General features: G+C 39.8%; 1 protein-coding gene across 1 annotated transcript; it reads left to right on the top strand.

The window, feature by feature from the left end:
- Positions 1–814: 814 nt before the first annotated feature.
- Positions 815–14,617, top strand: ENKUR (enkurin, TRPC channel interacting protein). The gene is made up of 5 exons (XM_068405617.1): positions 815–888; positions 4,207–4,355; positions 7,533–7,759; positions 9,531–9,677; positions 14,444–14,617. Exons 1-5 carry the CDS (start codon positions 815–817, stop codon positions 14,615–14,617), a joined length of 771 nt encoding a protein of 256 aa, XP_068261718.1.
- Positions 14,618–16,583: the final 1,966 nt, after the last annotated feature.

Below are 16,583 nucleotides of genomic sequence, written 5' to 3'. Positions count from 1 at the left end.
TCAAGGCGCGGGCGGGAGGAGGAAGCCGGCCGGGCCGGGTCGCACCGCGCCGGGGAAACGCGACACCACAGAGCCGGGTCAGTCACGCCCGCCCACCCGGCCAATGCAGCCCTGGGCTCCCACCTTCCCTCGGGAGCGGCGGCGGCGCCCCTGCCCTGCCCTGTCCCCGCGGCTCCCCTCGCCCCCAGGCTTCCTCAGGCTCCCTCAGGCTCCCTCAGCGCGGCGCGCGCGCGCATACGTACCGGCGGGGCGGGAACAGCTGCCACAGGTACCGCGCGCGCCCCACACGCTCCCACGCCCCCCACACCCTCCCACCACGCATGCGCAGCCACCTGCCCGCCCCGCCCCCGCGACTCCGCCCACAGCGACGCACGCGCAGTCCAGCCGCCCGGCGCGCCCTGACTCGGCCCTGCTGGCTTCACCGCCGCGAACTGCGCCTGCGCGGCTGCCGGCGTTGCCTCGTGCGATTGCGCCTGCGCGCTGCCGCTCCTATCCCTAACGCCTGCCGACAGCTGCCTTCCGCCGGAGGGAGGCGGGCGCGGGGTGGCGTACGTTCCGCCCCCTCATGGCGCTGTTACCTAGCAACGGGTTTCCCTAGTAACTGCGGAGGCAACAGTGTGCCGGCCCGCCCCTGCCGCGGCGGCGGCCTGGGGGGGCAGGCGGCGGGGCGAGGGGCTGCGCGGCGGGAGGGAGCCGTTCGCTGAAGTGGGCCGAGGGCGAGGAGGGGCGAGGGGGAGCTGCGAAGAGGGAGGAAATGCGAGGCTCGCTCAGCGACGTGGGCGCTTCCCCGTGCTCAGGGTCCCTTGGCCGGAGGATGCCGACGCAGCGAGCTCAGGAGAGGTCCTGTAACGTCCTGCCGTGCCTGGAGGAGAAGCCTGTCAAACCTCCCAGGGACGTGGGTGTGACAGTACCACTTGCAGGCACGGTGACTGGTTCTGGCAAGGCAATACATCTTACGGGTAACAGGTATTAAAAAAAATCTAGTTTTTGCATAGTTATTTCTCCTCCTAATGAGTCACTAACATCTGAGGGTTTACAGCCTGCTCCGTGAGCTGATGATTCATCAATGCCATCTTGTTCATTGACAAAGAATTTGCAAAGCACTCTTTCCACGCAGAGGAATTGCATGACATCTTTGTTATTTGCACTTGTAATAATTTTTCAGCGAGCAAGTTGGGTTTTTTTTTAAGTTTTCCTCAGTGCCACACTTCATTCTTTTCACGTGGACAGGTGTGTCTTCTGACATTCTTTTGCTTCTCTTTTTCACTCCTTACCTTAAAAACATTTTTAAAAAGGCCTTTTGCCCCCTAGTATCCCTTTGAGAGGTTTTTTTTAATTCTTATTCGACAATTATGCAAACATATGTTGTTTTTTCAAGTCGCTATTACTTTATATGAAAGAAAGCTGTCACAGTTAGCTTTTTCAGTGAAAGGTTAATGTAGGTCATAACTCAATAGCTTTAAAATGAGCAGAAATACCAGCGACACTTATTCGAACAAAGATAGTTATCCCTTTTTAGGTAAAAGGGTTCAGACCTGTGAGGTTCCTAGTTCTGAACCTTTTCCATGTAAAAATAGATCATACGTCTTTTTTTGTTTCCAATGTGAAGGAAAGATACTTTTGGCAGACAAAGTGAAATGACAGTATGGCAAGGCACACAGCACACTAAATCCACTCCTGCCTTAATACCATTCAAGGGTTTGGATACTGCATGACCATCAGGTTCAGTTTAGGCAAGGGATTCCTTAGGTTGGATGTAATCTGACTAAATCCCCTTCTGATCTCATTAACTTCTGTTGTCACCCCACTTCCTGCTTTGGTTTTCAATGTGCCAAATATCCAGCTGGTAACAACAGTGTTGAACCTGGTTAATAGCATGATCTGACCAGTTTTAACTAATGCATACAAAATTTAGGAAATCATATATACTTCACTCTCAACTGACCAGGTGGTACTCATGAAATCAAGGCAAGCATCCTCATTTTCCTCAACTTTGATGTCCCAAGATGATGCCTAAGGAATAGTAACTGTCTTCTTACAAATGTATTGTCTTTTTTCCCCTTGCCAAATGATGAAGGGATTAAGATTCTGAAGTCCCCCATGTTTTCTTCTTCGCAACTCTCTCTAACCCTATGATGTTGGTGTATGACAGCATATAGTCACTTTCTTGGCCTGAAAAGTCACTGAAAAGATATAACTGCCACATTTCTTTGTCCAAAGGAATGCCTACAGCTATCTACAAATGACGTCTTTACCTTATGCCAATACGTAATAAACTCAATATCTTCTCATTCATTTTCTCATTCCAAGACTGTGTGAACCATACCAGGTCAAGCTCCTCATAAAGTCACTACCTTTCTCTACTGCGTGGCTACAATGCCACTCCCAGCAAATGGTGAGGAATGCAATAATTTATGAATGTGGTGGGTTTGTGCCTATGTCTATGGCTGTTTGCTATGAATTTAACAGAAAAAATAAATCTTCATTCCTTATAATTAAAGGTATTTCTGGAATTGCATATCATCTTATGTACATAATCCTCTGTCTGATTTTGGAAACCAAATATCTAGGAGGCAAAATAACTCCATGTTTTTAATGAAGTCCTCATACGTTTTCTAATGTTATGATCAAGTACAAATACAAGTATTGGACATTTGCAACTCATATATGAAAGCTTTTATCAGTGTTGCTACTATGACTCCCATTCACTGGCCCAGCATTACATTCTTTCTTTCATCCTATTTCAGTATTTCCATAAAATAGGTTGCATTGTATATAACCTTTTTGTTCTTTTTTTCCTTACCTGGAACCATGGTATAGTTTTTTCATAAACATGTTTTTTTTCTGTGAAAGAAAAGCACAACTGTTCATCAGCTTTTTTCTAGCATAAATTAATATGATATGTTTCCTAAAGATGGACAGATTTCAAAAGGTACAATGTGGTAGCCTTAGCTTTGGGAGCAGGGAGTTCTGCTCCTTCAGGAAAACATATGTGACAGCTCAGTCCTTCAGATAGAAGCAAGATGCTGCTAACCAGCTAATGATCAGCATTTGGCTTCTTTTGGAGAACGTTTGCATACTTTTGATTAAAGCAGAAGTTACAGTGCCATATGCAGCATTACACCAAAACAGCAGTGTGTGCATACTATGTGCATACAGATTTTCATGTCTGAGCCCTTACTGATTTTCACATTATCTGTTTCAGCTGGTGCCAAAACCACCACTGATTACAATAGTTCAGGATCATAGTTTGGATCTTTGTAATATAAGAAATATACAGTTTGCTGTGCTATTTTGGAGCAGTCATCCACCTCAGCTAATCTCTTATAATAGTCTGTAACAGATGGTTCAATGGGAACATTGAGACAATGATACAGTGGACAGTAATAAGATAAACTGATGATCAAGGGCATTCTGTCCAACTCTCGACTGTGTTTGACATGTTTTCTGAAGCATGAGGTTTTACATACCTCAATAAGATGTTTCATCCCATAGAATGAAGCAGTGAATGTTCTCATTATCAATACAGATCTCATCTTTTTTGAAGGCAGCTAAGCTTTTCCTTAGATGTGTTTGATTGCTGTGTAAGGCCCTACAAGGTACTGCCACAGCTGAGATACGTTGGCATTTACATCTTACCCATACTACAAACTTTCAAATATAGAAACTCTAGCAAAGTAGGTTCATGATAACTATTTTCCTGTAGGTGCACAACAGCTGTATATTTTGGATGCATTTCTGAACAGAACAAATAGCCGTGCTAAAAAAAACTTTTCAAAATGAAGTTAATTAAAAAATAAAGACCAAAGTGTGTAATGCACGACTTCAGAAAAATAATTAATTCATGCAAGCAGGTTATTTCCAAAATTTAGGTTTTGCTGAGTTCAAAATGTCTGTGTTCAGTATTTGTGTGAACAGTGCATACAGGAACCATTTCCAAAAGTGTGATAATACTGACCTTGGAGACACAAGAGAAGAAGGAGGAAGCAAGCTAACTTCAGAATCAGAAAAACAACTTGTCAGTGCAGAGCTGAGCTTAGCCTTAGTATGGAGGTTGTATGAATGATGGCCTTTATTCGGGAGAGAGCACAAAACAAAATAGCTTAGGCTTTTGGCATGAACTACTGCAAAAATGTATATTCTTTGAAGAAGCATTTTTAATAATTTTCTGACCTTTAACTTCTTTATGGCTATTTTTTATCATCTAAGGTATACATCCACATTTAGACCATCTGTGAAACTTGAAGCAGAGAAAAATAAAGCTCAGTGGAAAACTATGGGACCAGCAAAAGTTGCAGTGCCGTCTCCAAAAAACTTTCTGCAGAAACATTCAAAAGAACCCAAGCTACCAGCAAGTAAGTATAGACATGAAATATATGAAATGTAATGTATTTTTTTAATTTTAAAATTGACAATATTAATGTTGAAAGTAACAGTTAGCTCTGGAGAATCAATTTTTTTTTAAATTGAAATCATTTTTGTATGCTGGGGCATACTTTTGTAGTATCTATGATACCAAAATTATTTCTCGATTTTACAAAAATGTTTCTTATTTATTGTGTAAAATACTGAAACAAGCAACAGGGAGATTATATATGTGATTAGAAATTACAGTAAGTATTTACTGTCATGCGGTACAAAACCAGCTGAAACATAAAGATAAATTATATCTCTTTTGGCGGCAACTATTCAGGTATTGAAGGCATGTTGAGGGTATGTTCTATCCTGCTGATATTTCAATTTGTAATTATGTAGTTTGGATTTGTACATTATTCTTTTCTGCAACTGATCATTAATATTAAAGTAAATAATATGAATGGGGGTATTAGAAGTGAACTAATTGTTTTTAATGCTTGAAGAGATATGGGAAAAGTATGTGTGCCTTTCTTGATGTTATAAGCAGCATACAGCTTTTACTCTTCAGCACTCATTGTTGGCTCTTAATCCCGTAGCATTAAATTGGCTGGCAGTGTTCAAAGCACAGAATTTTTTGGAGAGCTGCGTGTCACAGCAATACGGAAATTGGAATATTTTGTTGGAAATGCATCCTATCTTTGGGCACAAACCATAATTCTAGGTATAAGGAGTTGACAGTTCTAATGTTCAGCCTCATGGCCAGTTCTTCAAGGGTGGAGTGACCTTCTTAGTGCTGCTGGAGTTCTAAGTAGATTGCTGTCAGAATTTGTAATTCAGTTCTAAAGTTTCAGCTTGAAATTGGTTTTAGCCTGGAAAAATAGAAAAGTTTAACATACAGTATTAAAAAAAAAAAAATTGTCTAAGAGAATGTAGGAGTCCAGCACCCAAATTTGTGTGGCACACGCAAATGGCTTTAGCACTGAAAATACAGGCTGGCCCAGGAGGCTTAATGCCTCAGGCAATATGGATTATTAGAACCTTAAGGTAAGCTTTGGTCCCAGAGGTCCTGTAGGCATCCTGGGTCAATTTTTAATAAAGTCTTCACTTTCTCAGGACATCCGAACAGTGTTCAGTATACCAGCATGTAATACTTCATAGCATCTGAGCATGAATGCTTCCAAGCTCATTGGTGTTAACAAGCTCAAATTGTTAAATTACCATACTAGTGTTTTAGATGGGCATAGGAAAGAAGGTTGATTCACCAATAATTTGGAGCAGTCCATAAGATCCTTTTTAAGTACTTGTATTATAAAATTAGTGTTAACTACTTCAAATTTGCAATTTGCAGACAGAGCACTCTGACCCATTTTTCTCAGACAAGCAGCTCACAATATTTCCATTTCAACTTGTTGATTCAGGGCTTCATAATAGCAATATATGCTTTTGCATTTGGAGTCAACATACCAGAGCCTCAAAATGACTATGACACATCATAGCTTCGATCCAGACTAGTAATTTCATTGCCATGATTAGATCCTAACAGATCTTGAGAAGGAACTGTACCATTAACTCAGAAAGTTCTTGTACCTTTGTTGGATGGAATTGCATACCTGCTTCAGAGAAGTTACACTGCTTAATCACCTCTTTTAAAGCATGGCACTTTCATCACTTGGAATTTAACCAGTTATCAGTGGTCTAAATGGGATTATGGCATTGTGTTCATGGTATCTGTGCCACCTTCAAAACTGGTTTTGATCCAACTAGTTAAAAAATGGATTGCAAGGACAGAACAGAAAGATTATTTTTTTTTCCCTAAAGTCTGGGATAGTATCATTCTTTTAAGAGTCTGATTACTCACCACTTCCTTACAAAAGGTATATTGCCCAACCTTCAGCTGAATCTTGTTGTATTGCTAGAGTCTGGCATTCATTTTAACCAAACTCATTTGCTGGCTCCAGAAGAAGTGAGGGGTCCCAAAACAGCAAGTGTGCACCAATGTACTACAGATAAGGGTGAGCCAGTGCTCACTGAGAAGCTTCAGAGATCTTGCTTCCAAAAGCACATCCTAAGAGAAAGAGAGATTTAAGTCTGTGTGTCCTATAGGACTAAGTTATGGCAAGCTATCAGGTTGTAAAAACAAAACCCAGGAAAGCACTGGTTTGTGGGGTCAGTATCAGGAAACCAGCTGTTGTAGGAATGAGCTCTGTCACATGTGACATTACAGTTATTTTCTGCCAAAGAAGAACATGAACTCAAGAACAACAACCTGAATCAAATCATTATGTCTGATAATGACTGTGAGTTAGAGTTATATCCAGTGGGAAATATGGTGGGAAATTAATTGTCTTTCATCACTCGCCTGAAGCGAGACTACTGACTTTCTGTTGGTGCTGTGGAGAAAAGATTACACTAAAAAGGAAGAGTTTCTACATTCTCTGGAGAAAGGATTGTGAGAAGTTGTTTATGAGTATTAGGGAGCAGCAAGAGCAGGGCTTTTCCCTAAGGGAAGGTGAACCAGAAATTGAGGGCAACCACAATGCAGGCTGGGCAATGACCGCACCAACAGGCTGCAGTCCCACCAGAGGCACGCAAGCATAGTGGGGTGGTGATGAAAATGTGTCCTATCAATGGCCTAGTGACCATCAGGCAAGATGGGGTAATGGGCCAGGTCCATCCACGGATTCCACATAGTTCTTCAGGAATAGGACTAGGGGCAGGCATGGCTGAGATAGCTCAGTCAGGTACTGACAGCCCAGGGCTGAACTGAAATGGGGTTCCTGAGCCCAAGGGTGTGGGTGGATGCCCCAGGTGAGACTGGGCAGGGCCATTAATGCCTAAGTGCCCTGACAACGAGCATCTCTAGTAAAAGTAGTTTTAATTACATTTGAAAACAGTCACATACTATTGCAGTTAAGAGGAAATGAGTGGCATGTTATAAGGAAAACCCATCTAAAACAACATAGTGTTTCCTAGGTTATGAAACTTGTTATGCCGAACAGGCATACTCATTTTCATCATAGTACATTCCCAGTCAATTCTTTCATTGTAGATACAGTTGGTTTCTATTTCTATGTAATTTTGTGCATATTTTTTTTCCCTTTTGAAAAATGTAATAACATTAAATTGCAAAGCTCTTCATGGTTATTGCTGAGAATGTTTACATACTTAATTCACAGGAAAAAAAGAACAGGATAGTAAGAAATTGCCTGCGTTATCAGTGCCACGGAGGACAGATCACCCAGTTATGGGAATTCAGAATAAAACAAATTTTATAAAGACAAATGCAGTTGCTGCTATCACGAGTTTGCCTAAAAAGCCTCAACCTATTTGTGTTGATACAAGACAGGGAGATAAATATCTGCTTGAAACTTCAGGACTTGTTCCAAAATATATTAAAAAAAAGGTAAGTAAGTTTTATTAAATTATAGTGGGAATACTAGTAGCAATGCCTATTTTAGGTTCTCTATTGCATTCTCCTATGAAATGTTCATGATTCTTTTTGAGATGTTTAGATACCACTGCTGTTTATGGTGGACCTTTGAAATTCATCAAGGAGAAACACTGGCACTAGAGCTGTGTCTTGACTTTGCTCTGTATTCACTTGTTTATGCCGTCAGAAAAAAAATGGCAGAATGATGCTGCTAAAGCAATAGCATATGTGTTCCATTGGGAACCCAGAGAGTATCTGATAGGGAGACAAATGGAATTCTGTGATGAATGAATGCTGGCTCTTTAGGAAAGACAGGCAGGGAAGAAGAGGAGGGGTTGCCCTTTGGATGAAGGAGCTGTTCAAATATATGGAGCTCTTCTATGGAATTGGCAACAGTGTGGTTGAGCTTGTGGGTCAGGATCAGAGGAAAGGCCAGCAAGTGTCAAAAGTGTGTTTGCTATGGACCATCCAATCAGGTGAGGAACTGGATGAAATCTCTTTAAGCAACTTGAGAAAATCTTCAGATCACAGTGCAGCTTCTTATGGAAGACTTCACCCTCCTTGATATCTGCTGAAAGGACAACACAATGGGATAAAAGCAATCAAAAAAGATTCCTGGAGTGTGTCAGCAACAGCTTCTTAACACAGATGGTGGATAAGCCAAACAGTGGTCACGCTCTTCTGGTTCTGCTGCTTACAAAAGAGAAGAACTGATCAGAGGTGTGATAATCAATAGTAGTCTTGGTTGCACAGGCCATGAAGTAGTTCAAGATCCCCTCCTCCTCAGGGTGGCTCCTCTGAAAAACAAAAGGAGCTTGAAAGAGCTGGCATTCCTTTAAGGACAACCTCCTCCAAGAACAAGAGCAGTCCATTCCACTCCTCAGGAAAACAAGATGTATCAGGAGTCTGGCTTATCTAAACGGGTAACTCATGACAGAGCGTTATGCAAAAAGAGACATGACATATGACATAACTCATGCCAGAGAAGATGCAAAAAAAGTGAACCTGCAGCCCTTGCAGTACCTTTGCATGGCTAAACATATATATAAACAATGCTAGTCATAGTGCTACCCAACACTAAAAGATTTGTGAATCATTTAGCATTTGGTAGAAAGAAAATAGACTCCGGAACCTTCCGGCAGAGCTAGATAGGCTTCATTTTACAAACAATAAGGCAAAATAGATGTGTTCTGCCAAGTACATCTGGGATATTCAGAAATTATTTTTCCTCCAAGAAACACAATTCTACCACATCCAATATGGGATAGTTTATCATTCCTAACTAGTCCAGTTTTCGTATGTATGTTAACACTATTCACTCTCTTCTGTGGCATGCAGTGTTCAGCAAAAATCAGGATACAGGAAGACCTTTCAAAGAAAATATCTGAGGAATGTGTTTCAGAACATAGAATCTGACACCATATAAAAATGTAAAATAGCTTGCTGTCATTAACAGGTTTCAAACTCCTCACTTAACCATCAGTTCTTATAAATAGACATTTTGATTTCTGAATTCTGTTGTCTTCCAAGGTTGCAAAAAGAAATTGAAGGGAATTGTTTATATGTTTGCTCAGGCTACAAAGGCAATCATGTCTGATACTTCTAAGAACACAGTGATTTAAGATTTTATTGCTCAGTGGCACAAAATTCCATTTCAAGCTGTCTTTGCAAATGTAATATACTATGGATTACTTTGTTTCCTTCTTAAAAGCACATATAAGAAACTTCTTCCTTACCCTTGTAGGATTATGGTGTTACACCAAAATATGTAACACGGAGAAATGAAGAAATGAAGAGAGCTCAGAAAGAATATGAAGCTGGTATCTTGGAGCAGCTCAAGAAAAGAGCTATGAAACAGATATCTGATGAAGAAAGAAAAAGTCTCCTGCAGGTGCATATTTTGATTTAGTGTAATTAGTAACATGTACAAAATATTAAATAAGGTAATGTAAGTCTATGTAAATGATAAAAGCATACTAGATTTATTAAGCGAGCCAAGTGAGTCAGCTGCTTTTTCACTAGATGGAGCTGTAGAACAGTTGTAAACTAAACTGGAGGGCGCTGGTCTAGCTACAATTTTAGTCCAGTTTTACAAGTACTTCAATTCTGTTAGATTCCTGTCCCCCTTAATGACTTGGAATTTCAGTGAAACTTCAAAGGAATGCAGAAAATCACCTATATGGATTTAGTGACAGTTCTGACTCTCTACTTGTGAATCACAGCAAAATACAAATTGCCTTTTTTTTGCCTGATGCAACATTGCCACTTTTATTGACAGTTTCTGTCTTCTCATAGTGACCTCACTGACTATAGCATAAGGTCATACTTTAAAATGTGGCGAAAACAGAAAACAGAATGAAATTGCAATATATTTGTAGAACCATGTCTGGAAAAATTGTATTTTGTCAAGCTGTTTTGGATGCTGTCTTTCATAAAGTTTTTATTGCACAAGATTTTCTAAAGAGAACTAATACCATAAAAGAAGTAGAGCGGAAAAGAGATATTTTCGAAATATATCCAATCCTTGAACTGGAATTTCTCATGACCACATTTTAGCCAAACTTCCTATGAAAATGAGGCTTACATTACTGTGATATCTGTTTATCAGTCTGTCCCTTAATAACTTGATCTTAGCACCCACCTGAAACAAATTAGCAGATGGATGGACATCTCCAAGATGCTAAATTCCCACAAAAAACCCAGCAGAATATCTAGAAAGAAAACACAGTGTCTAACTCACTTGAAAAGATTAACTGGTTCATCAGCAAGATCCAAAATAGCTAGCACAATGGTGTCTCTTGCTTATGCAGCAAGAAGTACAGCTAGGAAGGAGTATGGGAGAGAGGTGAGAGTATTGCATTGACAGCGATATAAAGAATGTAACAGCAAGGGTGAAGATTAAGATATTTTTATGGTGGGAAAGCCATGGGACAAGCTGATGGTCCAGCAAGTTAACTATGCAACAAAAATATATGTGCAAAAAAGCATGTGAGTTCAGCTGCTCACAGTGCTGCATTTAGTTTGATTAAAATTATGTTCTATATTTTTAAAATACAAGAGTGCACTCAAATATTTTTAATCGAATAGTTTTTAGATTGTTTTTATTAACTCAGTATTTTCTTTTAAATTTTTCAAAAAAGTTTGCTCTTTCATGGACCAGATTACTCATGCAGTTATATTGTCAGGAGGAATTAGTGCCCCCAGGGTATGTGGCTTTTACCCAGTGCTCAGCTGTAGACATATGGGAATTCCTGTCTTTTAAAATAATTGACATTGCTAGTGAACACATGTGCACTATCTGATTTGAAAGAATACGTGGCAATAGATGTCTGAGAACAAAATCAAGCCTCGTGAACTTACAAAAATAAAGGGAAATAATTTGTGCCAACATTTTTTGAACTCTCTCTCCATTTTGCTTACTTTGGTTGGGATTTTATGACAATAAAAGAGAATGTTGATAAATGCAGTACATATTTCTCACTGATCCAGCATGTATTAGAATTCCTTATATAGAGTTAGATACTCTGGTTGTGATCTAGCCCATAGCAAAGTGGTCAGCATATTACATTGCTGTTGGAGGAGCTGTGAGAGAGATTTTTACATAGGGAGTCATGATCTCCTTTTGATCTCTCCACTCTGAAGTGACAAAGTAAATTGTGATGAGTGCCTGCTCTAATGTGTTTTAAAACTCACTGTTTTCAATTATTTCCAAACCAGTTTTTACCAATGTACACAAAGAAGAATTATTTAAAAGAAGCTATGAGTGACTATTCTATGAAAGTTTTGGAAATACCGTATTTATTTTCATGACTATGTATTTGTAAACTATACCTTACACCTGGTAGACTAGGAGCTTTATGTAAGTACTTTACAGCCTTAGATTGCAAAGACAAGTAGCATTACAGGACAGTAAACAGCTAGGCTTGTTGCTCTTAGTTTCACACGTTGAGGTCAGGTTTTTAAATTTATGTAGATATTTGTATATGAAGATTGTTGGAATAACCTTTATGGACAATACTTAGATGCTTAATATGAATATGCAAAAAGCACAAATTGCTATGCAATAAATACACTGCTTTGAATCAGTAAAATATTAGTTCATATTAAAAAGTATGTTTTTCTTAGTATTGGCAGGGAGAGGTCATTTTTTTCTGTTAAATCAATTCATACAGTGGACAAAATCAGACAAGCTTTTAAGCACAAGAGTCCTTGAGTTCTGAAATGGAAGCAACAATCTTCAAAGCTAAATATTTATTAAGAATAATTCCTCTAAATTTAGCTTCAGTCTGTTAATCAATTAGCCAATCTGGGAGAGAAGGTGCTTAACAATAATGGAGAAGAAGCACATGAGGCTGGAAATCACAACGTGCCATAAAATCAGTGTGTCAGCTGGACCCAGTTCTAGTTATGGAGGAGAGTTGAAAACTTTAGTTCCCAAGAGAGTAACTTCAGGTCTTCATTTTTGAAGATACTTTGTGATCTCCTCTAAGGAAACGGAACTGAGAGCCAAAAATGTTTTGGAAAAGTGTTTTCTCACTGATAGCTACATTGTATTATTTACTGATTGCTGTATGAGTTCCTTGTAGTAGGTGTGATTATTAAGTTCACCCATACGGTTTTCATGAGGACATTTGATGCACTGAATAAACTCTACTAAATCCTCATATATGCATGTATAGGAGAGAAAGTAAGAGCAATTGTTGCAGTAACTGTGAGGATGTAAAGACAAGTTTTAATTTTATTTTTCTACCCCAGTCTGGTTCCATTCAGCATATATTGGTGGGTAAAATATTGTCTCTGATGTTGAATTAACAGGTTTATGAGTATGTTTCAGATGACTGCATGGGGTTTTTTAAGCAGGCTTTTAGTCTTGGGCTTTTATATATGGAAAATACTGTTGACTTTATCTAGTAAGGTAATTCTTTGCATAGCAGCATTCATAGAATCATAGAATGTCCTGAGTTGGAAGGGACCCACAAAGATGGTTGAGTCCAACTCCTGTCCCAGCATAGGACAACTCCAGAATTCACACCATGTGTCTGAGGGCATTGTCCAAATGCTTCTTGAATGCTGTCAGGCTTGGTGCCGTTGACTGCTTCCCTGGGGAGTCTGTTCCAGTGCTCCACCACCCTCTAGGTGAAGAACCTTTTCCTAATATCCTACCTAAACCTCCCCTGGCATATCTTCCTGCCATTCCCTCGAGTTCTGTCACTGGTTGCCAGGGCGAAGAGGTCAACACCTACTCCTCCACTTCCCCTTGTGAGGAAGTTATAGACTGCAATGAGGTCTCCCCTCAGTCTTTTCTCCAAGCTGCAGACCTAGTGACTTCAGCCGCTCCTTGTACAGCTTCCCCTCTAAACTCTTCACCATCTTTGTGGCTCTCTTCTGGACACTCTCTAGTATCTTCATATCCTTTTTATACTGTGGCACCCAAAACTACACACAGTACTCAAGGTGAGGCCGCACCAGTGCAGAGCAGAGCGGGACAATCACCTCCCTCGACCAGCTAGCAATACTATGCTTGATGCACCCCAGGACACAGTTAGCTCTCTTGGCTGCCAGGGCACACTGTTGGCTCATGTTCAACTTGCTGTCGATTCAAGAGAGGTAGCAGTTATTGAAATGAGTGTTGAGGGTCAGTGACAGCTAGGTTTTTTAGTCCAAGTGATAAATAAGTTGCCTACGGATGTTATTGTAAATGTAGATTAGGAAGGGAATGCAATTGTTTAGAATTTTTTCAAAGCAGTTCATAGAAGTTAAAATATTGTGGGATCAGTTTGGTGTCCATGGTGTGAGCAAAGTCTCAATTATGGAAAACGAAGCTGGTGGTGAGATGTACTGAAACTGCTGCTGAATTTTGGCTGGAGTTTCCAAATATTGGTACTCTTGTGATTACTTGAGGTAGGTAACACCACTGTGTGTGTGAGGTGGTGATATCTGTGGTAGCCAGGTTGCTGTTTATGGGGAAGTGGTTTCTGTAGTGCAGTTTGTAAGATATTTCCTGTTGCATTTTGGAGAAAAGAAGGCATTTGAGTGATAAGAGTTTTGAGGCAGCTTTTATGAATCCTAGTAGTTCTTCAGCGAGGATGCTAGCATTAGACACAATGGAGCAGTCAAAGTTGCCTACCTGTAGTTCACTGAAAGCACAGAAAGTCTCTTCTATAGGATAAGGAAGAGTCACTCTTCATTTACCCTGTGCAGTTTTTCTTGAAGATACTGAGGACTGGAAAGGAAGTGTACAGGCTTCCTTGAGTTCCTGGTAGGCTACAGAGTTGACTGTTAGTCACGTGGACATACTTGTTTGCAGTTTAGCATTTTTTTAGCCCGTCCTTCATTGGCTAGTTTAACTATTGTTTTGTTGCCTCTTAAAGACTGTAATTTTCTCTCTCGAAGGCACAGAGTTTTTTAAAGACCATTCCTTATGTTGCATCAGAAAGAATCAAAATTCTGTTGCAACTACTTTGACTTTTAAGCATTTAATTAATTTGGTCCAATTAAGATGATTAAACATTATCCATATATTTATGTATTATTTTCACATTGCAGTGACACTTACCAAATGCAACATCAACAAAACCCCCTGAGTAGTTTATGTGCCTATTATTCTTAATGAAGTAAGTTTTTCTCATCTGTTTCCTTTTCATGTAATGCCACTAGGGGCTGAAAAAGAACTGGGAGGAAGCGTATCGTGAATTTCAGTGTCTTCCGGTACAAATAGACACCATAACCAAGAAGATGTATAAAGAAAAGCTGGAATCACAGATGAAACAACTGGAGCATGACATAGAAGTCATTGAGAAGCACCAAGTTATCTACATTGCAAATGAGTAAAGACTGTTTTTCAGATATTGCCTCTTTCCTCCTTTTCTTTTTCTCTATCCCTACATCTCAAAGAAGCATCCCCCTAAATGAAGGGGTCTGGAGGGTCTGACCTATGAGGAACGGCTGAGGGAGCTGGGGTTGTTTAGCCTGGAGAAGAGGAGGCTCCGAGGTGACCTTATTGCAGTCTACAACTGCCTGAAGGGAGGTTGTAGTGGAGTGGGAGTCGGCCTCTTCTCCCGGGCAACTAGCGATAGGACAAGAGGACGCAGCCTCAAGCTTCACCAGGGGAGGTTCAGGTTGGACATTAGGAAGAATTTCTTTTCAGCAAGGGTTATTAGACATTGGAATGGGCTGCCCAGGGAGGTGGTGGAGTCACCATCTCTGGATGTGTTTAAGAAAAGACTGGACATGGCACTTAGTGCCATGGTCTAGTTGACAGGGTGGTGCCAGGGCAACGGTTGGACTCGATGATCCCTGAGGTCTCTTCCAACCTGGTTGATTCTGTGATTCTGTAAAATTCTCAGAAGAAATTGACAACGCCAACTATTCAGAAGGAAATATTCAACTAATATAAGTATGTAGCTTCTTGGAAAACTTGTTACATATAGCTCTCATCTGCATAATTCACAAAACGTTTTGAAAGAAAATTGTTAATTAAACTTTGAGTATAAAAACATGAATTTAATCTGTTATTCTTCGTAATTTTTGTTACACTACTAACATTTCTACAAACATCATACAAAAAGCATAAAAAATACTGTTTCATATGTTTGGAGCACTTCTTTCCTTGTATAGCCAAAACATAGTGAAATAATTGGCTGCTGCAGACAGCTTGGTAAATATAACTTCAGGGTGGGACGGCTTCTGGACTAGTTGTTAAAGAGCTGTTGTGCTTTACTTAAAAGCTTGAGGGATTGTGTTTCCAAACAGTTTGGCTTCTGCATAACATTTTGTGTGCTCATTTTTTGTTACCAAAAGCAATTTTTATAGTGGAAGCCCATAATAATATAGACTTCATGCAACACAGATACCACATGTAGCTTGGTGTGTGTGTTTATGCATAAATAATTCTGTAATACAGTAGTAAATCTACAACTAAAGCAGAAAAATGTGTTTTGATTGCTATTATGTGTGTCATGTAGGAATGAAAGCAATAAACTAGCATGTGAGTCAAGACCTAGGCAGAAATTATATCAGAGCATTATACTGCAATTATTTGCATAAAAAGAAAAATTCTTCTTTCCTACTGCTTAACCTTCGCTTCAGAACACAGCTTTTTCTGTATGGTATCAATCATTACCACCAGCAGCTGTTGTGACATCATAGTATCTGACATCAGCAGAGGATGAAGTAAAAAATTTCAAATGAACTATTAAAAGCCAAATTTTCACATACATTAAGTTCCTTTCATAAATTTGTCAGGGAATGGCTTTGAAAACTTCACAGTGATTCTAGGCTATATTTCTTGTGCATCTTAAACTTGTCTATGACACGCCACTAGGAAAGCGTGGGTGTGCAGGAATGTGTATTTTGTTATTTGTAACTTATTGTTAAGCAATCATGTTTATTTTTGAAAGATAGAAGCTGGAAGAAAGCTGTGGTTTTGTAAAATATGAATTTCATTTACTGCTTACTCAAAAGTGACTTATACTGTATATTTTAACAAAACCACACCAATTATAAGCACTTAATAACATGTCACATTATCTCCTACTGAAGTACAAGATGCCTTTCTTAAGAAATGCCATATAATCAAACATGGCTGTTTCTTGTGGCTTAAAATAAAAAACTAGATTTGACTCCAAAACAGTGTGCGTTCCCACTGCCTCACTCTCAGCTTTTAGTTACTTGTAGACCATTTGGCTGAGTTAGGTTGAGGATCAGGATTGGTTCTTCCATTTATCATCAGTGCTAACTTTATGGAAATGCAAAGTAGGTGATGGCCTATCCCAAAATTCGGGACAAGCAACTGGGC

Source organism: Nyctibius grandis, chromosome 7 (genome assembly GCF_013368605.1).
Source record: "Nyctibius grandis isolate bNycGra1 chromosome 7, bNycGra1.pri, whole genome shotgun sequence".
Lineage (NCBI taxonomy): Eukaryota > Metazoa > Chordata > Aves > Nyctibiiformes > Nyctibiidae > Nyctibius > Nyctibius grandis.
Note: the sequence above shows the minus strand (reverse complement) of the source record. Positions and strands in the feature narration are given on the sequence as shown.